At 42.3% G+C, this 23,977-nt stretch overlaps 1 protein-coding gene across 13 annotated transcripts in view; it reads left to right on the top strand.

Moving 5' to 3' along the window:
- GREB1L (GREB1 like retinoic acid receptor coactivator) overlaps positions 1-23,977 on the top strand; it is a 250,871-nt gene that overhangs the window by 201,873 nt on the left and 25,021 nt on the right. For 11 of the 13 annotated variants that reach the window (XR_015153864.1, XM_086373003.1, XM_086373001.1 and 8 more), the window contains 4 exons: positions 10,956-11,136; positions 12,828-13,020; positions 16,749-16,882; positions 20,859-21,198. Coding sequence is in view for 12 of the 13 variants with exons in the window: in XM_086373003.1 (XP_086229129.1) it covers positions 10,956-11,136; positions 12,828-13,020; positions 16,749-16,882; positions 20,859-21,198 (848 nt within the window). In the remaining variant the exon portion in view is untranslated. Of the gene's footprint in view, positions 1-8,392; positions 8,475-10,955; positions 11,137-12,827; positions 13,021-16,748; positions 16,883-20,858; positions 21,199-21,431; positions 21,567-23,977 lie in introns of those variants that run through there. The other 2 variants (XM_086373008.1, XM_086373007.1) reach the window with 2 other exon arrangements.

The following is a 23,977-nucleotide window of genomic DNA, read 5'->3' as shown; positions in this document are numbered from 1 at the left end:
CCATGGAGAAGCAGCCTAAGGGATTTCTAGATTATAGGCGGTACTTCTGTTTTAGTGTCATTTTTAAAATAGGCTGATATAGTAGTATGATTCTTCTAATTCAAAAATTCCAAATTCTATAAATTAGAATTAGGTTATCAAACTGTAAGCCACTTTCAACTCAACATGGATAGGATGAAAACAGGAAGGGTTGGTGACTGTCCATATTTTCCTCCTGCAGAGGCTTTTTGTAAAAATAGTCCTTGGGATATTTATGTATTTTGGCTGCACTGGGTCTTCGCTGCTTTGAACTTGGGCTTTCTCTAGTTGAAAAGAGTGGGGGGCTACTCTCTTGTTGCAGAGCACGGGCTTCAATAGTTGCAGCACGAGGGCTCAGTAGTTGTGGCACATGGGCTTCATTGCTCCTCGGCATGTGGAATCTTCTCGGACTAGGGATTGAACCTGTGTCCCCTGCCTTAGCAGGTGCAGTCTTATCCACCGTGCCGCCAGGGAAATGTTCCTCCCTGCTTTTAGGATGGTGTTAGTGGGAGCCCCCAGCGACCGAGAGCAGGTCTGGCAGCATCCAGTCAGGGAAATGTCATCATGTGCAGGGAAAGGACATAAATTTGACAGCTCAGTACATGCCTGATCAGAAAATAACCAGAGAGACAGTGTCATCTGCTGATATGTAGATAGGTCATTCCAACTAAAAGAACTTAAGGAAGCTTTAAGGCAGTAGTAGAGATTAGGAGGGAGGCAGAGAGAGAGAGAGAAGGCATTTTCACTTTCTGAAAGGTACTTTCTTGATATCATCGACCTTAGATCTCCTTGTCATCACCTGAAATGTAAGCCAAAAAAAAAAAAAGGCAGTGACAAAGGCAGCAGAGAATGAGATCCAGGTTAAAAATACAAGGAAACCAGTCTGTCCTGAGATGAAGTGGAGAAATACCAAGACTCCTTCATATAAGTATAACTGAACAAGTACTCAAAATCAGCATCTGTACAGTCAGTAGCCGCCCAGTGCCCACCTCTAGTATATAGCCGATGCTGGCACCTGGCTCACAGTCTCTGCCTCACCAGCTCCTAGTTTCTCTTCTTAATGCTCTCTTCCAAAACACCATCACCTTTACTCCTGCTTGGTCACCTGCTCCTAGTCACACTGCAGACCCTACGGATCCTGGAACTGTAAATCCCAAGGTCTCCAACAACACACCACAGCCTCCTTTGCAACACACAGTGTGGGGGGAGAAATCAGCCTGTCTGATTGATGTCTCATAAATTCTTTCTGGTTTCTTAGTTGGCTCTTTCTCCCACCCTCCGCAGTGACTGGCTGACTCAGTTTCATTCACACTTCTGACCTCCTCCTTCTCTTAGCAAATGACCATGCTGCTTGCTTCTCCCCTCCCTCGCCACTTTAGATTATAAACTTCCTGCTAAATCTGGAAACCTAACTGCATACACACCGGTCTCTCCCCTCCCTTCCCAATCAGTGAAGAGCTGCCCTTCTCTGGTGAAATCTGATGCTCCCACCTGGCTCTGGATGCTGCCTTCTCCTCACTATTGATTCTTTTCTCTCATTGCTACCTTCCATTTCCTTCCCGCCTGGAGCTCATCTCATCAGTTTTAAGCTGCCCCACTATCTCAGAGACAAAACAAGCCTCTGTTGACCCTATCTAAACCTCCAGTTCTGGCTATCCAGCTGGAGCTAGTAGTAAAGAACCCGCCTGCCAATGCAGGAGACATAAGAGATGTGGGTTCAATCCCTGGGTCAGGAAGATCCCCTGGAGGAGGGCATGACAACCCATTCCAGTGTTCCTGCATGGAGAATCCCAGGAACAGAAGAGCCTGGTGAGCTACAGTCCATCAGATCAGATCAGATCAGTCACTCAGTCGTGTCCGACTCTGCAACCCCATGAATTGCAGCACGCCAGGCCTCCCTGTCCATCACCAACTCCCGGAGTTCACTGAGACTCAACGTCCATCGAGTCAGTGATGCCATCCAGCCATCTCATCCTCTGTCATCCCCTTCTCCTCCTGCCCCCAATCCCTCCCAGCATCAGAGTCTTTTCCAATGAGTCAACTCTTCGCATGAGGTGGCCAAAGTACTGGAGTTTCAGCTTTAGCATCATTCCTTCCAAAGAAACCCCAGGGCCGATCTCCTTTAGAATGGACTGGTTGGGTCTCCTTGCAGTCCAAGGGACTCTCAAGAGTCTTCTCTAGCACCACAGTTCAAAAGCATCAATTCTTTGGCACTCAGGTTTCTTTATAGTCCAACTCTCCCATCCATACATGACCACTGGAAAAACCATAGCTTTGACTAGACAGACCTTTGTTGGCAAAGTAATATCTCTGCTTTTTAATATGCTGTCTAGGTTGGTCATAACTTTCCTTCCAAGGAGTAAGCGTCCTTTAATTTCATGGCTGCAGTCACCATCTGCAGTGATTCTGGAGCCCCCAAAAATAGTCTGCCACTGTTTCCCCATCTATTTGCCATGAAGTGATGGGACTGGATTCCATGACTATACTACAATTAAAATTCATTAAAAAAAATACAAATCTAACCTGTGTACTAGAGAGTATTATATCAATGTTAGTTCAGTTCTTTGGACATGATAATGATAGTTTAGTTATGTAGGAGAATGCCATTGCTTTTAAGAAGTACACATTGAGGTATATAGGGTTGAATATTACATGTGACTTAACTTCCAAATTTTTCAGCAAGAATAACAACAATGGATAAAAATGAAGAGAAAAAGCAAATATAGCAAAATATTAACAATTAGTGGAACTCATTGAAAGGTATATAGGTATTTCTTGCACTAGTCTTTCAACTTTTCTATAGTAGTCAAAGTAGAAAGTGATGGGAAAATAGTTACAGTATTTTGATGATATATCCATCAAATAGATTTTGTATGGCTATTAATGTCTTCTAAGAATTTCTAAAACAGGGGTATATATTTATTTTCCCCCTTTTAAGAAATTTTAAATATTGAACAGATCAAATTTATAAATTTTGTAAGAGATATTAAAAATTACAATATAGGGAACACACCACGTTCCCATCAAAATATGTTACTGTTGTTCGCTGCTCCATGCTAACATTCATCTTCTTTGAAAGGTAACCATTATGCTGAGTTTTGTGTTTATTATTCCCTTGTTTCATTTATAGTTTTGCCATGGTACAAAACTCCTAAATAGTGTATTGTATAATTTTGTATCCTTTAATCCTTTCTCTAAGTGCATTTGTCTGTAATTTCCTTTTTATACTCAACATATGTTTCTGTGATTAATCCTGTTGTCGTGTGTAACTGTAATTTACTAATTTTGCTGCTTTTTAGTATTCCATTATATGAACACACATTTTAAGAAATTCATTTCTGCTACTGATAGACATTTAAGTTGTTTCTATTTTATTTCAAGCAGTGCTGGTACACAGGTACACAGTTTCTCGGAGTAGAATTGTTGGGGCATAGATTGTGTATGCTTATCAACCTTACTAAAATAATGCTACATTTTTTTTCCCAAGGTGATTGGTTATATTTTACATTCCCACCAGCAGTGTGTCTCAGTTGCAAATATTTTATATGGTTGTGCTTCTTTTTAAGTTTTATTTTTAATTTTAAAATACTGCAAAAAAAGTTACAGAAACATAGCAAGAAATCCAAAACTGACATTTAAAAGAATTCCATTTATTATAGCATCAAAAAGAATAAAACACTTAGGAGTATATTTGATGAAAGAAGTGTGAAACTTATCCTCTTAAAACCAGAAAATACTGTTGAAAGAAAATTTAAAAGACCTAAATAAGTGGGAAGACATTGTATGTTCATGAATTGGAAGACATTAATTTTTTTATTGTTTATTTGTTTTTGGTTGCGCGGGGTCTTTGTTGCCATGTGGGCTTTCTCTAGTTTCGGTGAGCAAGGGCTAATCTTCGTGTGGAACGTGAACCTCTCATTGCAGTGGCTTCTCTGGTTTCACAGCACAGGCTCTGGGGCCACTGGCTCAGTAGTTGTGGCACATGGGTTTTATGCCACATGTGGCACATGGGCACGTGCTCTGCAGCACGTGGAATCTTTCCAGACCCCCAGGTATTGAACCCATATCCCCTACATTGGCAGATGGTTCCTATCTACTCTACCACCAGGGAAGTCCCATTAATATTTTTAAGAATGACATTATTCCCCAAATTGTTCTACAGATTCGATGCATTCCCTATCAAAATGCCAGCTGACTTTTTTGCATAAATTAACCAGCTGATTCTAAATTTCATGTGGAAATTCAAGGGACCCAGAATACCCAAAACAATATTTAAAAAGAAGAACAAAGTTGGAAGACTGACTGGCCCATGTTAAAACTTAATCCAAAGCTATAGTGTTTAGACATTGTGGTACTGGCATAAAGATAGACATATAAGTCAATGGGTAGAGTGGAGAGAGTCCAGAAAGAACTCTTCCTATCTATGGTCAACTGAACTTTTACAAGGTGGCCAAGACCATTCAATGGGGAAAGTAATCTTTTTGACAAATAGTGCTGGGCAACTGGATATCCACGTGCAAAAGAATGAAGTTGGACCTTTACCTCACAAACAAAAAGCAATAAAATGGATCAAAGACCTAAATGTAAGACCTAAAACAACAAAATTCTTAGGAGAAAACATGGGTGTAAACCTTCATCACTTTGGATCAAACAATGATTTCTCAGATAAGACTCCAAGAACACCATCACCACTGCCGCTACCAGCAACAACAGACAGATGGACGGGACACGGTTAGATCCCTGGGTTGTGAAGGTCCCCTGGAGAAGGGAATGGCTACCCACTCCAGTGTTCTGGCCTGGAGAATTCCATGGACTGCATAGTCCATGGACTTGCAAAGAATTGAACATGACTGAGCAACTTTCACTTTCACCATCAAAATTAAAAACCTTTGGGGACCTCTTTGGTGGTCCAGTGGCTAAGACTCTCTTTCCCAATGCAGGGGCTTGGGTTCAATCCCTGGTCAGGGAACTAGATCCTTCATGCCACAATTAAGTTCTCATGTTGCAACTAAAGATCCCACAGGGTGCAACAACTACAACAAAAGAAGAGATCCCGTATGCAGCAACCAAGATAGAAAATCCCGAGTCCTGCCACCAAGACCTGGTGCAGCCTAAATAAGTACATAATTTTTAAAAAATTTAACAGTATTTGTGCTTCAAAGGGTACCATCAAGAAAATGAAGAGAACTCACAAAATGGGAGAAATTATTTGCAAATCATATTTGTGATAGGGACTTATACTATTTAAAGACCTGTTATAACTCAATGATGAAAAGACAAATAGCCTAATTAAGATATGGGTAAAGGATCTGAATGGGCAAATATCCAAAGAAGATATCCATATGGCCAATGAGCACATGGAAAGATGCTCAACACCGTTAGGCAGTTGGAGAAATGAAAATCAAAACCACAATGAATAAATACTAGTTCACACCCACTAAGAGTGCGATAAGCAAAAACAGAGAGGATAGCAAGTAATATGAAGAGAAACTGGAACTGTATTTATTGTTACTGGTATGTAATTGCTCAGCACACAGAGGTAGAAAATATATGTATGTATATTAAGCTAGGCATATATATAGCCCCCAGGCTCCTCTGTCTGTGGGATTTTCTAGGCAAGAATACTGGAGTGGGGTGCCATTTCCTTCTCCAGGGCATCTTCCCCACCCTCGCCTCTTGGGTCTTCTGCATTGACAGGCAGGTTCTTTACCACTAGCGCCACCTGGGAAGCCCTATATATAGACTCAGATACCTCTTTATTTCTATATCTATATACTGATCTTGCCAATTCCATATGAACACTGCAAGATGCTTTTTATATTTTTATTGGAGTATAATTGCTTTACAATGTTGTGTTAGTTTCAGCCGTACAAAGAAGTGAATCAGGTATATATATATATATCCTCTCCCTCTTGGATCTCCCTCCCATATACAATGGAATATTACACAGTCATAAAGAGGCACAAAATTGGGTCATTTGTAGAGATGTGGATGGACCTGGGGTCTATCATACAGAGTGAAGCAAGGTTCCTTTTAGTCCTTCTTGTGTCTTTATTTGTGACTTCTTTCTCTGACAGGGGAACCTAGTTCTTGTTATCTACAATGTACATATTCACTTCTTTGATTTTTTTCTAGAAGGTATGCAATTGCCAATCCACACTGATTTGTTTTACTTAGACTTGCTCTTCTCATGCTCACCTTTTCAGGATGGTGATGTTCGGTTTCATTTGTTACCATTTGGATTCCCTGTTGCCTGCCTCTCCTCCTTTCTGACTCCACTCTCCCATCCCCCATTCCATTCTTGATTAACTTTTTTCTGTGGTTTTAAGAGCCAAAGTTACACAAGGTGGTACATTCAGAGAAGCGTCCCTTCCCTCCTCATACTTACCCATTCTCATTCTCACTTCTTTACACCGCTTTCCCATCCACTCTCCTACTGGTAACCAATCTCTTTAGTTTCTGGTTTATCCTTCTTGAATTTGCTTTGCAGAAATGCTAACATACATAAGTCTGTCTTTCATCTACTTCTTCCTTACAATTATCTTGTTTGTTAAAAATTTTTATTAATTTGATATGCTTCCATTTTATATGCTTCTTATTTGTATTTCCCTTTTTATTAATGAGATTGAACATCTTTTCAGATGTTTATTGGCCATTTGGGTTTCTTCTAGGAAATGCCTGCTCAAGTTTTTTTGCCCTTCTTGGATTTATAGGAGCAATTTCTCTATTCTGAATACTAATCCTTTTTAGAAATACTAGTTAAAGATTTGGAAGGCTCATATTTTTGTTTATAATATCTTTGATGAATGAACTTAAATGAATCTTAAAGTTTATCTATCCTTTGGCCTTTTGTGTTTCAGAAATCCTTTATGAGGTCACACACTTATTCTCCTTCATTGTCTCATAAAAGTTTTAGAGTTTTGTCTTTCACATTTAATCCACCTAAATTTCTTTTTTTTTAAATATCAAGTAAGGTAAGAGCCAATATTCTGTTTTCTTCAGTGCTGGTTATTAAAGAGTCCATTCTTTACCACTGATGTACATTGCAAGCTTTATCATAAATCAGGTTTTTACATGCATGGGGGTCTGTTTTCAGGGTTTGCCCCATGCCAAAACATGGGGCAAATACATAATAATTTTGTATACAAAATAATACAGCTGATAATTCTTGGTCTCTGGGTAGATAGATCTCTCCCACCTTTTCTACTTCAGAGCTGCCTTGACTATTCTTGTTTTTTTGCTCTGCCATATACATTTTAAAAATAATTTTAACTATATTTTATGATATAGTTCTATTTAAGTTTTCTTTAATGTCATTAATCAGAGAAGGCAATGGCACCCCACTCCAGTACTTTTGCCTAGAAAATCCCATGGATGGAGGAGCCTGATAGGCTGCAGTCCATGGGGTTGCGAAGAGTCGGACACGACTGAGCAACTTCACTTTCACTTTTCACTTTCATGCATTGGAGAAGGAAATGGCAACCCACTCCAGGGTTCTTGCCTGGAGAATCCCAGGGATGGGGGAGCCTGGTGGGCTGCCGTCTGTGGGGTCGCACAGAGTCGGACACGACTGAAGCGACTTAGCAGCAGCAGCAGCAGCAATGTCATTAATAGTTTCATTTTCTCCACAAAGGTTTTACATATCTTTTATAAGATTTATTCCTAAACAGTATTTTTTTGACATCATTGAAAATGGTTTTTTAAAAATACATTTCCTGTTTGTTTTTGGTATATAGAAATCCAACTAATTTTTATAAATTGATTTTGAATCCATCAACTTAACTAAATTCTTATTAATTAATTTGTCTGTGGATGATTTTGTGTTTGCTACCAAAATATATTATTAGTAAAGAATGATAGTTTTGTTTCTTTCTCTTTTGTTTTTGAGTAATTGATTGTTCCATTTATTTCTAAATATAGTAGATGCACAAGAAACTTTTATTGAGTTGAAATAAAATGCCTGTAATAGTGCCATTAACACCTCTTGAAAGAGGCCCTCTGAAGGAAGAGACCATACCCATTTTTGTTTTACATTGACTAAGGAGAAGCTGTGAAGGGAGAAAGGAATTAGACTGGAATATTAAATTACATTCTGTTTACATTTTAATTAATATACATGGTGTAAGACCACCAGGTTCTATGAAAGGATAGTGTATCATTAGACTGGTTGTAGATGGTTTTATTTCTCACTTTGCAGTTATAGGTGAAAAAGGTCAGGATATACAATTGCAAAATATGAGCTAGGTAGAAGAATATCCATTTTAAAAAAACAGGAAGAAATGCACAAAAATGTTTGCAGTTCTTATTTCAAGTTAAAGAATCATGGATGATTTTTTTCTTCTTTTTTAATATATCTCTATACTTTCCAGTTTTCCCAAGATGAGTATCTATCACTTTCATAACCAGGAAAGAAACAAAACTTAACACTAAAAGCAAGTCTAAAACAAAATTTAAAGGTAAGGATGATCTACTAAAAATGTCCAGTTAGAGCTAAAACAATCAAGAACATCTGATGTGCCTCCTTCCACCCAGACACACCACTGCAGAGCCAGCTGGCTGCACAGGCTAACACACCGTGTTATGTCTAAGAGAACGACCTCGGAGATGTGTGGAACTTTACTTTCCGTTAAGGGCGTGTATGGACCTGATGTGAAAAAGTCATACACAATTGGTCTTCATTTCATTTGTTTTGAAATGTGATCAGCTCAGTTATCCACAAAATATATTTTTCCTTTTCGTGAATTATTTATCACATTTTCATATTTAGAGATTTTTAACTTGCACTGCTTGTTTCCTAAGGATAAATTTAGGAAATACAGGCTAATTTTCAGCTGGCTCTACTCTCCCCATTTTTACAAAAAGGAAACAGAAGCCCCCAAAGATTAAGTAGGTCCTTTCTCTGTGCCTCTGCTCAGCTCCTCCCTTCAAAGGGCTTTGTCTCTCATCATATACTTGTCAAAAATATCCGTCTTCTCCATCATAAGATCCATGAGATTAAGATCTTTGTCCTGCCCTCCTGTGTATCCCCAAGCCTAGCACAGTACCTGACATACCTGATACATAATAGATGTTGAATAAACCTCTACTGAATGTTAAATACACTTTATAAGCAATTCACTTTCCAAGAAATCAGGCTACCTGCCAAATTAAATATCTGATTGATGGCTTTTGGAAATAGTCACAACAGCTTTTGACTACATTTGGGTGGAAATTGAAAACAATCTCTGAGTAAAGAAAAAAGTTAGAAAAAAGTTTCAAAATCTTTGACTAATGAAAAAAGTTTGAAAGCAAAATTACCTTTCTGTTCACCTTTTCCAGTATAGTGAATGTTTCATATTGTAAAACATTTTTCTTACTTTCCTTTATACCATTTAGAGCTGTTAATATTATGGCATCTAGATGCTAAGTGTATGTAGTTGTTAATTGAGCTGGTTTTATATGAAAAAAATTGATTAATGAAACTAAGTCAACATAATTTGTAAAAGTTCTTCATTTCACTTGTTTATCTTTCTTAATTTAAAACTTTTTTCCACACAGTTGGGACTGATGGATGTGGTTGATATTGGATGTTAAATGAATATGCTTGGAAGATCATATCTAACCCCCAAATGTGACATATCTAACCCCAAATCAGTCTTCTGGTTCCTCCTCAGAGGGTCATAGGCTTGAGTCACAAGGTCCTCCTCTCAGAGGGCTGAGTGTCTGGGGGTGGGCGACGGAGTGCTGTGCACTCTTGTTTGGGGGCAGTATTTTTCCCAGCTGTATTGAGCCATAAAGAACAAATTTGTAAGTTTAAGGTATACAATGTGATGTTTTAATGCATGTATATATTGTGAAACGTTCACCATGGTAAGGTTAGTAAATACATCCTTCACCTCACATAATTACCACTTTGTCTATTCATTTTAAAGGAGGATTTGGTGTTTTAATTATAACAGCTTCTTGCGCCTAGACCTATTTTAGATGTTTGTATGTAGAAGTAATTTTACTATAGACAGAGATAATGACACAGTTTTAAAGTTGTACAGTTTCTAACATTTTGAAAAGGTAGTTTTCTTGAGTAATTCAGTTCATTCTTTTGATTTGGCACATAATCCCACTTTCATTGAGGTCTTCCCATACTTTGTATCGGAGAAGGCAATGGCACCCCCCTCCAGTACTCTTGCCTGGAAAATCCATGGACGGAGGAGCCTGGGAGGCTGCAGTCCATGGGGTTGCTAAGAGTTGAACACGACTGAGCGACTTCACTTGCACTTTTCACTTTCATGCATTGGAGAAGGAAATGGCAACCCACTCCAGGGTTCTTGCCTGGAGAATCCCAGGGACGGGGGAGCCTGGTGGGCTGCCGTCTCTGGGGTCGCACAGAGTCGGACACGACTGAAGCGACTTAGCAGCAGCAGCAGCAGATACTGTGCAACACTGGCACTGTATAAAATGAGTAAAATACCACCTTAAAAAAGCTCATGATCTGCCTGTGGTATCTTTGGACATTACATTTTATTTTCCTTTTTTCTTATATGTGTTATGTTGCTAAATTTGGGGTAAGGGAAACTTGCACTGTTATATTAATTTGGCCAAGAGCTGTAGCCCAAAGCTTCATTTTTTTCCCCGCAGTGGCCTATAGTAGCTTTTAGCTGAGCACTTCACATAGAAATAGAGTTTGACTAGACAGAGGTCTCATTATTCAAGCTTCTACTTAATGTATCGGATTGGTCCCTGGTGTCATTTGTACGTGGCATGGGAGGTCAGTTGTGGTATTCTAAAGAAAAGGAAAGCTGATACTTCCTCCTCAAATGGTGGTGGGCAATATGGAAAAGGAAAGCTATCACTCTGTAAATCTCTCTATATATGGTTAGTACTCAGTAAATCAGTTAACACTAAAGTTTATCTCATAGATATGTACATAAAAAAGATAATCTCTGTTTTCTTCTTGGCAGGTGTCCTTGTAGACTTGGGTCTGGAGGAAAATGGGACAGCCTATCAGAGAGCAGAGAAATATGTTGTTCGTCTAGACAATGAGATACAAACCAAGTTTGAAGTTTTTATGAGAAGGGTGAAGCAGAACCCGTACACACTGTTCGTGCTAGTCCATGACAACTCCCATGTGGAACTAACGAGGTGATTGCTTCAGAGTGAGCAAATACAATCTTTCTTCTCCAACAGTAAGGGTTATGTAATAAATGATTTAAAAGGTGGTCATTTGAAATCCCAGAGACCCCACCGTTTGGCATCTTCTCATGGGTAACTCATTCCCGCCCTTGCCTTGCTCTCCCAATGTTTCTGACTACTTCAGTGTTGATGTTAACTATACTGTGGGTGAATTTTCAAAAATTCAAAATTTCAAGTTCCTGTTAAAATTCCCTCTTAAGAGCACCTTGGGACTTGGCTGCTCCAAGGAAAGGGTGACAGCAAGGAGGAGCTGGTGAGCGGCCTCCCAGAAGGTCCACGTGCTTTCCTGTCGCCGCCGTTCTTCCTCCCTGGTTCTTCTCCTTCCCTCCCTTTCCGGGCCCTCCTTCCCTTCCTCTCCTGCTATTTCTCCTCCTCCTTACCTTTCTCTCTTCCCTCTTCCCTTTAACAGCAGTAGGGATGCCACTTCAGTGATCTGAGAGCATTTTCAGAATCTTCCACAATTTACCAGTTTAAACCAGAGAACATTCTCTTTATGGGCTTTTTAATGAAAGAGTAATATGGTGGTGTGATGGAGTCAGATCAAATCACAGGACTTATCTGGTAGGGGGTATCTTTGTTGCTATGGATTGAAAAAAGCAAACAGTTTTTTTTTTTTTTTTAAGGGAAAATAGTTGTCACATATTACATATCATGGTTTGTCCGAACCAGGTAGGGAGAGGGAAATTTTAGCATCCTCAAGCACTCACAGACTTTCTTTTCTCGGGACACACTGAGGTTAGGCATCTGGATTTTGTTTTTTGATCTATGATAGAGATGTTAGAATTACTTGTTCAGAAGCTAGAATGTGCTTGGTACTCCACAATCTGGTCTAGAGCCCTAGGCAGGTGTAAGTAAGATCTTGCATAACTTGTTAGATTTGCAAAGAAGGACAGAGAGGTGAGAAGAGGGTAGGAAAGGTAAAGAAAAGAAATTTTGCCCACATCCTGTTCAGTTACTGCTTGTGTTCTACGAGCAGAAATAGCTCACTGACCTTATATACCTCATCTTTGAAACCTCTGAGGGTTTCACACTGAATCTCTCTGTTTAATTCTCATGGGCATTGAGATTACTTCTTTGACTATAAATATATACATATGGTTTTGAGGCTGCACGGAAACCTGGTATATCCACACTGAATAAAAGTGTTGGTGGTAGGGAGGGGGCAGGAGGAGCCCTCTGCATGGTCTAGCAGCCTCAAGGGAAGAAGGAAAGTGTATTAACACAGCAAGGATTCCTTGTCATTTGGGGAATCTCTCTAGGGGCACAGATCATTGCTCAGTTATAAGCATCATTTTTTGATGGAGAGCTCTCTTACACTGGTGGGGCTTTCAAACTAAAATGATCCACCTCAAGCTACAGATTTGGATATCTTTGGCTTGGATAATGGAGTTTAGACTTCAAGGTGTATTAGGGACAAACTGAAAAAGGAAAAAAAAATTCCCTGAAAGCTGTCTGAAAGGGGTAAGAAAGAGGGTTATTTCTGCTCTTCCACATCAAATGCTGGTTGTTTCCACTGCTGCTCTCAGTTAATAAGAACTGAAAAAAATAAGAGCTAAGACATGACCTCTATTTTGCTCTCTGATTGTGCATCTAGTCACTTAAATGAGGAGGTGTTAATGTGACTTTCAATGTCTCTACAGTGTCATGTCGGGCTCTTTGTCACATGGCGAGCCCGGCCATGGATTGGCTGACAGGGTCATTAACGGCAGAGAGGTTCTGGAAGCTTTCAACCTCCTGGTGCTCCAGGTCACCTCCTGTCCATACACTCTGCAGACCCAACAGTCCCGAATCAGCACCAGCAACGAGGTGCACTGGATGCAGCTGGACAGCACAGTGAGTCTCTTCCCCGCCTTCTGCCAGGCGTGTTCCCAGTCCCCTCGGGAGCAGAACAGCATCAGAAAACATGGCCAAAAGCCTTACGGGTGCTTTAGCTTCTAAAAGTTCCATATACTTACAATTAGTATTCACTAAAGGCTAAAGAATGGGCTTCCCAGGTGACTCAGTGGTAAAGAATCGCCTGCCAATGCAGGAGACTTCGGTTTTAATCCCTGGGTTGGAAAAATCCCCTGGAGAAGGAAATAGCAGCCCACTCCAGTATTGTTGCCTGGAGAATCCTGTGGACAGAGGAGCCTGGTGGGCTACAGTCCATGAGGTTGTAAAGAGTCAGACACGACTGAGTGACTAAACAATAAGAACAACAAAAGCTAGTGAATAGTGTTCTCTATAAATTTGATTTGGTGGGCTCTACTTTAGGTTATCATGCAGATACAAAATTATCCACCTGTGTAGTTTGTCCCCCTACAATGTAACATGATCTGACATAATTATCAATATCCTGGATTAGTTCTGTGCTTTTGAATGATTCATTCTGAGACTTCCCTGGTGGTTCAGTTGTTAAGGCTGTCTTCCAGTGCAGGGCGTGTGGGTTCCATCCCTGGTCAGATAGCTAATGCCTTGTGGCCAAAAAACCAAAACATAAAACAGAAGCAATACTGTAACAAATTCAATAAAGACTTAAAAAAACTCCACATCAAAAAAAAAAAAAAAGAGACACACAGAGAACACAGAGAAAACAGATTGGTGGTTGCCAGTTGGTGGGGGCTGGAGGGCAGACAAAACGGGTGAAGGTGACCAAAAGGCACCAAAATCCAGTTATAAAATGAATGGGTTCTGGGGAATAATGTACAGGAAGGTGACAGTGGTTCATAGCACTCTACGGTCCATTTGAAAATTGCTGGGAGAATAGATCTTAAAAGTTCTCACCACAAGAAAAAAAGAATTACAACCGTGTGTGGTGACGGGTGGATGTTAACTAAACTTGGTGTGGTGATAATTTCACCACATATGCAAATAGCAGATTATTATGTTGTACACGTGAAACTAATGTAATGTTCATGTCAATTATATTTCAGCAGTTTTAAAAAAGAAAAAAGTCAAGTTATACACCCTGGGTGTCAGTCACTCAGTCGTGTCTGATTCTTTTGCAACCCCAGAGACTGTATGTAGCCCACTAGGCTCCTCTGTCCATGGGATTCTCCAGACAAGAATACTGGAGTGGGTTGTCATTTCCTTCTCCAACATATACATCTTAACTAAATACAATTTTTATTTGTAAAAACAAAATGACAAACATAAAGAAGAAAAGAAAAACAAAGTAGAATAAGACAACTGCAAAAAAACCAAAGTGCTCTGTGGGTTGAAGGAGGAAAAGTGTCGCCCGTCTGAGAGCATCAGGAATGCTGACATGGAGGACAGCGCACGGGGTGGGCTCTGGAGGAGAGGGAGGACAGAGCAGACACTGCGGACAGCAGTCAGCAGCGCAGGGCCGTAGAGGAGGAAACGCCAGGTGTTTTTCAGAGGATACTTAGTGGGATTAAATGAAACCTGAAAATACACATATGGAATCTTTGAGACCAGGCTGGGAAAGCTTACACTTGTTACACGTCGGTGAACAATTCTTTAGCAAGGGCACAGTATTATTAGAAACAGCAGAACCTACTCTTTTTTCTCTTTTGGCTGTGCACGCAGTTTGCAGGATCTTAGTTCCCAGATCAAGGATTGAACCCAGGCCATTGCAGTGAAGGTGCTGATTCCTAACCACTGGACCACCAGGGAACCCCCAGAATATGCATAATTCTTATATTTTTAGGTTCACAATTATTCACAATCACTCACAATTCACAATTATTCAATGTTAATGTTCAGCTCTGTGAATTTTCACGAACTGAACATACCCGTGGAACCAGCACCCAGATGAAAAACTAGAACATGAGCTTCCCTCCAGAGGCCAGGCACTCTGTCGCCAGAGGCAGGCACTCTTCTGGCTTGGTTTGCCTCATTTTGAATGTTATATAAATGGAATTGTGCGATAGGCACGGGCTTTCCAGGCGACGCTAGTGGTAAAGAACCTGCCTGCCAATGCAGGAGACGGAAGAGATTCGGGATTGCTCCCCAGGTTGGGAAGATCCCCTGGAAGAGGAAATGGCAGTCCACTCCAGTATTCTTACCTGGAGCATCCCATGGACAGAGAAGCCTGGTGGGCTGCAGTCCATGGGGTTACGAAGAGTTGGACACGACTAAAGTGAGGCAGACGTGCAGTAGGCACTCTGTTATATATAACTTCTTTTGCTCAACATTGTGAGATTCTTTTATATTTTACATGAGTCGTGAAACACTCCTTCTTTCGGTTGTATATAGGTTACGCTGGGTGACTCACCACAGTTGATTTATTCATCCTATTCACTGATTTCAGTTGCTGCTTTGAGCATTCTAGCTCATGCCTTTTAGTAGACATCTGTGTACACTTTTGTTGGGTATGTATCTGGGAGTGAAATTGCTGAGTGCAGAGTCCAGCTTTAGTGGATACTAAGAGGCTACATTTTAAGGCAATTTATTAACTATAAGAGGTCAAGTCAAAGAGATTAGAAAGGTGGGGGTGAGTCATCTGGCTTCTCTGATAATTCAGGCTCGAATGAACGAGTACCTCAATCAGAATAGAGGTGCTGGCAATAAAGAGGATGGAAGAAATGGTAACTTTTCTAGGATTTGTTTTTTGAGGAAGAGGGGAAAAGCAGAGATTTTTAAGGTGATGCCTTTAGTGGGAAAAGAGAAGACAGAAGAGCAGCAGACCTGCGTGTGGAGGGCAGACAAGACAGATGTGAACTGAGTGGAGGCCAGGCAAGTGTGCCGTGGCAAACACAGAGCTGGGGAGGAACGGGGACTTTATGCTGAGGCTTTGGAATATTTTTTCAGGAATGCTGATCACTGACCGAAGCAGCTGGTGTAGATAAAATCATGGAAGAAAATAATGAAGAGAATGGCGGAGAGGGCAGCGAGGCCAAGGACTGAGGGTTTGGCCTCAAGAGTCCTTGGTGACCTTCCAGGGAACAGCGTCCACAGAGCAGAGGGTTGGGCTGGAGCAAAAGCAGAGATGGCAGCACAAAGACAGGGAGTGCTAAGCTCAGGGTCACTGAGAGGCCAGGGCTCTGGGAGCGGAGATTTTTTTTTTTAAGCAGAGGAACATTTTCCCCAAAGATACAAGAATTCAGTAAATCATGTCACTTTTTTTTTTTTAATCATGTCACTTATAATTTGTGATGCTGGGGGAGCCCAGTAGCTCTAGTTCTTCAAACCCTGCTAGCTCCAGGTGGTTCTAAGTCATCTATGTAACAAGCTGTCCCTATCATTTTGCTAAGAAAAAATAAAGAGAAGAAAAAAAAAATGAAAACATTTTATTCAGATATTCTCACTTTTTAATTGGATTGGGGGGATTGCTGTTGAGTTATACGAGCTCTTTATAGATACTGGCTATTAACCCCTCATCAGGTAAATGGTTTGCAAGTATTTTTTGCCGTTCAGTAGGTTGCCTCTTCATTTTGTTTCCTTTGCTGTGCAGAAGCTTTTTAGTTTGATATAGTCCCACTTGCTTATTCACAATTTTTTCTAATTTTCAGGCAATAACCTGTTACAGGTCCCCCCCGCCCCCGCCCCGCCGCCCGCCCCTGAAAATCAGACACCTTGTGCCCTGCCCTCACTGGGCTTTGCTCTGTGTTTTGAACCAGGAGGACGTGAGCTGTGAGGAGAAGCTGTACTTCGGCCTGAATGAGTACAGTAAATCTCTGCAGTGGGGAATCACAAGCCCCCTTCTGAGATGTGACGAGACATTTGAAAAAATGGTGAACACGCTCTTGGAGAGGTAAATAAGGACCTTCAGCCTTGTCTTTAGCTGTTCTTGTTTGTCTGAACATGCCAAACGTCTTTCTGTCAGAGTCACAGGGAATGTTGGTGGAGCCCAGGCTATGCAAATGACACTCAAGAGCAGAATAAAAACAGCCTGTCCTGACATGACCTTCCACTCAGCTGGGTTTTCTATCATCATCCAGGACCAGCAAAGGAATCCAGTGACCCCGAGTGGGAAGGATAACCACCTTCCGTGCTCTGAATCATCTCCCAGGCAGGTTCACAGCTTCACCCAGAGATGATGCGGGCAGAGAGGGACTGGCTTATTAGAAGCCATTCCTCTGGGGTCTGGCCTCCCCCTCCCCACCATGCACCCCACACTTTTCTCCTCTTGTCTACCACAGGCAATCACCCTCAGTAAAGAAATGAAACTTTACTATGAGAGACTTGAAGTGTAAACTGGAGAACACTAAAGAATAATCAGATTGTTTGAGCTCAGTTCCAAGTGGCCCTCCTCCAGTCCCCGACTTTGGGGTAAAGTCTTACGACTCTGTCTCCTTTTTCTTCCTCAATTTCAGGTCAAACGCTGGAAGAGCAAAGGGATTTTCTGTTTTGTTTGTTCATTTGTTTTCCCCCTCTCTGATCTTGAACTACAGACTCAAAAAAAGAGGCATAAGAATTTAACCTAATAGGGAATTCCACAGCAGTCCAGTGGTTAGGACCGTGATTCGATCTGTGGTCGGGGAACTGAGATCCCTCAAGCTGGGCATGGCCAAAAAAAATAAAAGAATTTAACCTAGTAGAGGTTCCTCCCTGTCCTCCACTACAATATTCTGTCTGATCACCCAGTGATGGGGCAGTAAGGCACTCTTCGATGAGATACATTCTTATTTTTAGTAGCTCTAGTTCTTAACACTGTCTCTTATCGATCACAACCCATCTATTTAAAAGCTGCCCTATAAGATTGCTAAGAAAAAGAAATAAAGATGATCAGGGAGAAACGTCCTACCCAGCAAGTTATTGGGCGGTGTCAGGAAAAGGAACAGGCGTGCAGTGGGATTTTGTACTTTCGCAGCTGTTGGGTTTGAGAAGACATAACAGACACTGTGATGTTAATCCCCTCGTGGCACCTGTGATCTGAGATTTCTAAAACCACCTCATGAGTCTCCCTTCTAAGTGTTCCCCAACCTCCTGTTCTATCCACCAGCTTGGAACCTATCTTTTCTTTAAGTAACATCTTGGAGTTTTATAACTCATATTTTAATGGACAGTCCCATCAGCTCCTATACAACTTTTGTAATCCTTAAAAAACTATGATTATAATTGAATACAAAAAAAAAATTGGGAAAACTATTCACTTCTAAATTCATAGCTCTTTCAGTGTAAAATTTAAATGCCTGCATGTCAGATAGTAAAGAATCTGCCTGCAATGCGGGAGACCTGAGTTCATTCCCTGGGTTGGGAAAATCCCCTGGAAAGGGGATTGGCAACCCACTCCAGTATTCCTACTTGCAGAATTCCATGGACAGAGGAGTCTGGTGGGCCACAGTCCATGGGGTCACAAAGAGTCAGACACAGCTGAGCAACTAACACTTTCACTTTTCATATCAAAGTTACCCTTTGATCTAACTTTGGTTTTCTTACATGCCGCAGCAAAAAAAAAAACAGTAAGCCTTAAACTTGGATCATCTGTGCTCACTTCCTCCAGCCCAGGTCCCCCAGGCTCATAATGGCTATGATTTACTGAACACTTGAATGGAGTGGTTCAGGAGGACCGATGGAACTAAAGGAGTTCTTTACTTTTCCCCAGTCTACTAAATCTGTACCACTTGAGAAGACATTGTCAAAGAACTGAATAAAATCCACACTCTTGTCTCACTGACTGGATGATCTTAGGCAAGTAGCTGAATTTCTCCCAGTCTTTAAATCAGCATCCTTCCATGAGAAAGTGAATCAGAACCCAGGGAATCAATCCATGGTCTTTTCCAGCTCTAAGTACTTCAAAACCACAGTTAGCCATTTGCTGACCTGAACTGGTATTTGACCCTGGGCTTTCCTGTGCAAGGCTGGTGATGACTGTTTCACTTTAAATAGAATTATAAAGTGGAGCAAAGGTGAAATTGCCCTCTGGTCTACCCAGCTGCTAGGAGGCTGCCTGTGCCACCAGCCGGCATCCAGGAAGAAAGTTCATAGACCCGCCTTCCTTCTGCGGGCTCCACGGGAGGCCCAGCCAAGCTCCGGTCCAGGCCTTGCTTTCCCCAGGCCTGCTTTCTTGACCAGCACCTCTTCAGGCTGCAAGTGGGTCCTCTTTACCCGTGTGTATTCCGTCTGTCTTCTGGCCGGGTCTTATGAGGAATAGCACATAAATGAGAGGTTTATTTTCTGCTTGCTCTGTAATTGTAAAAAAAAAAAAAAAACACAGCCGAGTTGGTCCAGTGGAAGGCGGTGAGCAGGGAATGCTGGGGTGAGTCAAGGACACCCCTGCTGTTTATTTCCCGGGGCTCCTTTCGCCCAGGTGGATGGGAGACCACACCACTAGGGGATGCTATTTCTCCAGCTGGCTCCAAGCTTCCTCCATTTTTATGAGAAGATACTGTTATTGCCCTGACTCAATGGACAGGAGTTTGAGCAAATTCTAGGAGATGGTGAAGGACAGGAAAGCCTGATGTGCTACAGTCCCTGGGGTTGGAAAGACTCGGACACGACTTAGCGACTGAACAACAACAATCGTTATTGCTACAAGGGAGCTGACCTCAAATTAGCCATAATAATTACTCTTTTTACTCCTTATACTTAACAGACATTACATTAATGTATCGGTTTCCTCAACTATAATTTTAAGTATCAGAGAAATAAGCTACCAAGCATTCTAACCCCAGGACAGCAGCAAGAGCTTAGAGTCTAGGGATGATCCTTTACGACTCTGTGGATAGTCTGAGCGGACCAGTGCTTCTCAAGATACAGTGTGGTACAGATCACCCGGGGACCTTGTCCAGGCTGTTTCTGATTCAGTGCACATGGGGTAGGAGGGTTTGGCACATCTGACAAGCTCCCCGGTGGTGATGCTGCTGATTTAGAGACCACTCTGGGAGAAGCTAGGATCCCTAGACTGTCCCTAAGCCTCTTGAACTCAAGGTACCTATCCCAGAAGGTGTTGTGAGCTCAGCTTTTCCTTCTAGTGATGTGGGCTCCAAGGTCATTCTTTTTTAAAAGCTTTAATTTTGTGTTGGGGTATAGCCAATTAACAATGTTCTGATAGTTTCGGGTGAACAGGAAGGGACTGAACCATACATATGCATGTATCCATTCTCCCCCAAACTCCCCTCCCATCCAGGCTGCCACAGAACATCGAGCTGAGGTCCCTGCGCTCTACAGGAGGTCTTCAAGTTCATTCTTTTTTAACAAATTTATTTATTTTTAATTGAAGGATAGTTGCTTTACAATATTGCTTTGGTTTCTGCCATATATCACCATGAATCAGCCATATGTCTCCTCCCTCTTGAATCTCCCTCCTACCTGCCATCCCATCCTACCCCTCTGGGTTGTTACCAAACCTCAGTTTGAGTTCCCTGAGTCATAGAGCAAATTTCCTCCAGCTGTTTTACAAACGGTAGTGTATATGCTTCCATGCTACTCTCTCCATCCGTCCCGCCTTCTCTTTCCTCTCCCCGACCCGTGTCCATAGTCTGTTCTCTATGTCTGCATCTCCACTGCTGCCCTGCGAATAGGTTCATCGGTACCATCTTTCTAGGTTCCATATATATGTGTTAATATCCGATATTTGTTTTTCTCTTTCTGACTTCACTCTGTATAATAGGCTCTAGGTTCATCCACCTTATAAGAACTGACTCAAATCCAGGTCATTCTTGAGCTCAAGCCCACCACCCACCACTATCCGCTTCCCACCCTGCTGGGTCTCCATTCCTACCACACAGCCCTTGCGATCCCAGGCCCCACGGCCCCCACGCTAGCGCCCCTGTGTTCTGTTGAAGGTACCCGAGGCTGCATAGCATGGTGGTTCGCTGCTACCTCCTCATCCAGCAGTACTCGGAGGCTCTGATGGCTCTGACCACCGTGGCGTCCCTGCGTGACCACAGCACACCAGAGACCCTCAACATCATGGACGACCTCCTCAGCTGCCCAGGGAAGAACCGCAGTGGGCGTGGACACATGCTCATCCTCCGGGTGCCCTCTGTGCAGCTGGCGATGCTGGCCAAGGAGCGGCTGCAGGAGGTGCGCGACAAGCTGGGGCTCCAGTACCGCTTCGAGGTGGTCCTGGGGAACCCCACCTCTGAACTCAGCGTGGCAGCCCACTTTGTGGCACGACTAAAGGTTAGCAATGGACAGACCTTCGCTCCGTTTTCTAGGACCCCCCACCCCTACCCCGTGCAGGCGGCTCAGAGGCCTGCCGTTTGCTAGAGTTTTGCACAAGTGTCACGCGACTTCGTGACAACGTTAAGGCTAAGCTAAGGGACGTGTCCACCTTCCTAGTTTATTAACATTCGGTCTGGGTCCCCCATGCTAGTGCATGCATGCAGTTGGTCTTCCATGCTCTCCGACTGCAGGTGCAAAAAAAAATGCGATGACCCAATTTCACCCCCTGTTTATTGACCTTGTTCAAGATTCATCTAGCCCACGGCCATCTGTTTTCTCAGAAAAAAAAAAAAAGGTAAGTTGTTCTCTCGGACCTCCGTGGGGGCACGCCTTTCAATATCATCCATTCACTGAATCTTTTCTGTCCACCCAGAGTCGGTAAAGTATCCTGTTTTCTCTTCAGGGCTCACAGAGGACAACTGCCCACCCTCTTGCATGTGGATTCCCCAACAGTTTGCTGTTTCTTTGTACTTGCTTTGGCCCCAAGCGCGGGCTGGACTGAGACTCTTCCAAGCCTGTGCATGGCTAAGTTCCCCACCCCTCTGCACGGGGAAGGCATTGCTTTTTCTGAACCCCTCCTGTCAGGTGTGGTGGGCGGGGGAGACTTCTTTGATCAACTAACCTAAGTCCCTACCTCATGCCCCGCTCAGATTTTTCTGGGGACTCTTCTAATCCAATGTGTCCCAGCCCTTTGACAGCACTTAATGAAATTCTGCACACCAATAGGTGCGGTACCGAGCAAGGTGCTCTATGTCTGGGTTAGATCAACATGGTTTCTGAACCTTGCAGAAAGTAAATACTGAGCTAACCTGGATAAAGAAAAGCCTACTTTGACACAAATTGTATAAAAAGAAAGCATGCAGTGTTAGAGGATTTACATTTCCATCTGGGCTGCAGTTTACCAACTGCAAAATGAGCGTTAGACTGCATGGTCTCTAAGGGCTGTAATTTGAACATTATTATTTCATATTCATAGAGCATTTTGCAAATGTAAACCTTTGTATTGCGTTCTACTACCTAACTCAAATAATCCAAAATGCAGACAAAATGTCTTGTATTAGCTTGATACACAGTTGGAACAAATAAATCTTTCTAAACATAGAAGCTCCTATATTTAGTGAAAGTTGTAACATTTACATTTCACATATGGATATATAGATATAACGTTCACAGTTTTGAATTAAAGTCATAGACCACAATATAGCAGTATTCCTGGGATAAGTAAGAAATGAGAATCCTGAAACTCTTCTTACAATACAACTTATTAGTTATGAGACAATTTGAACGATGCTAATGATGAGGAATCTGGACAGGCAGGTAATCAGCACCGCTCTGTGAGGTCTCACACACCTACTGCAGGGAGATGTTCTAAAAGGCTATGAGTCTGCAAGGTCTTCTCTGGGTCTCCATTGGCACTGACCAGGTATAGCTGCTTAGAGCGTCTTAGGTCATTTGTTCAGACGCTTACTGCTACTGCTGCTCCTGCTGCTGCTAAGTTGCTTCAGTCGTGTCTGACTCTGTGCGACCCCATAGACGGCAGCCCATCAGGCTCCCCCGTCCCTAGGATTCTTCAGACAAGAACACTGGAGTGGGTTGCCATTTCCTTCTCCACAGACACTTACTAATTCAGTGTAATCAGCAGTCTTCGATAGTTTGCCCCCGTGGGCCGTAGTTTGAAAAACAGTCAATAATTGAGGTTCCTACCTGGCTGCAAGCACATCAGAACCACCTGCAGGGCTTCCCGGGGCTGCTGGGGCTGTGCTGTGAAGAGATCTCAAGTGATTACTTCTCAAGCAGTTACACCTCAAGTCGCATGAGCAGTGGCCAAGCACCAGCTACACAGAAGAGACTTCCAGGGACTTCCTTGGTGTCCAGTGGTTAAGACTCTGCCCTGTAATGCAGGAGTGCAGCTTTGATCCTCTTGGAACTAAGATCCCACGTGTGTGGGGGATGCCTTAAAAAAAAGAGAGTTTACATATGTTCAAAATCCCTCAATCACATCAATCCATCTTTTTTATATTCCACCTTTTTTATTTTAAAAAATATTTATTTTTATTTATTTGTACCGGGTCTTTGTTTCTGCACGCAGGATCTTTAGTTGGCAGCATGTGGAATCTGGTTCCCTGACCAGGGATCAAACCCAGGCCCCCTGCAGTACAAGGTAGAATCTTAACCACTGGACCACCATGGAAGCCCCTATTTTCCACTGGTGTGGAAGTGAAGATTTGAAACGTTCGCATCCTTAGTAAGACTGCCACTTGCCAGGTGGTCTCTGTTTCACCTACTGATCTCTAAATTATTAATACCAACTTCCTTCACCACTGACGAAATAGCACCAGGATGCCTTTTGTCTCTGCTGCTGCTGCTGCTGCGTCGCTTCAGTCGTGTCTTGACTCTGTGCGACCCCATAGATGGCAGCCCACCAGGCTCCTCCGTCCATGGGATTTTCCATGCCTTTTGTCTCTAGCCTTGGGTAATATCCAGTGCCTCTTTTTCCATTAGGGGGCCTTATTTTTGTGCTTAGCCTTTAGGTATTGTGGTTAACTTCTAAGTGATAATAAGTACTTTGGAAGGATATAAGTTTACATCTAAATAAGTTAGTCTGTCCAGAAGGCCTGTGAAGCTTTCGTTAGATTTCCTTGACCTTGAACCCCATATAAGCCCCTAAGTCAATGCTCTCTCAGTCTTTCGTGTTGTCTTAACTGCTTCTGTAGGAAAAGCTCCCTCAGGGCATGAT

Source organism: Bos grunniens, chromosome 24 (assembly GCF_055505025.1).
Source record: "Bos grunniens cultivar Pamir isolate PY7600 chromosome 24, Bosgru_T2T1.0, whole genome shotgun sequence".
Lineage (NCBI taxonomy): Eukaryota > Metazoa > Chordata > Mammalia > Artiodactyla > Bovidae > Bos > Bos grunniens.
Note: the sequence above shows the minus strand (reverse complement) of the source record. Positions and strands in the feature narration are given on the sequence as shown.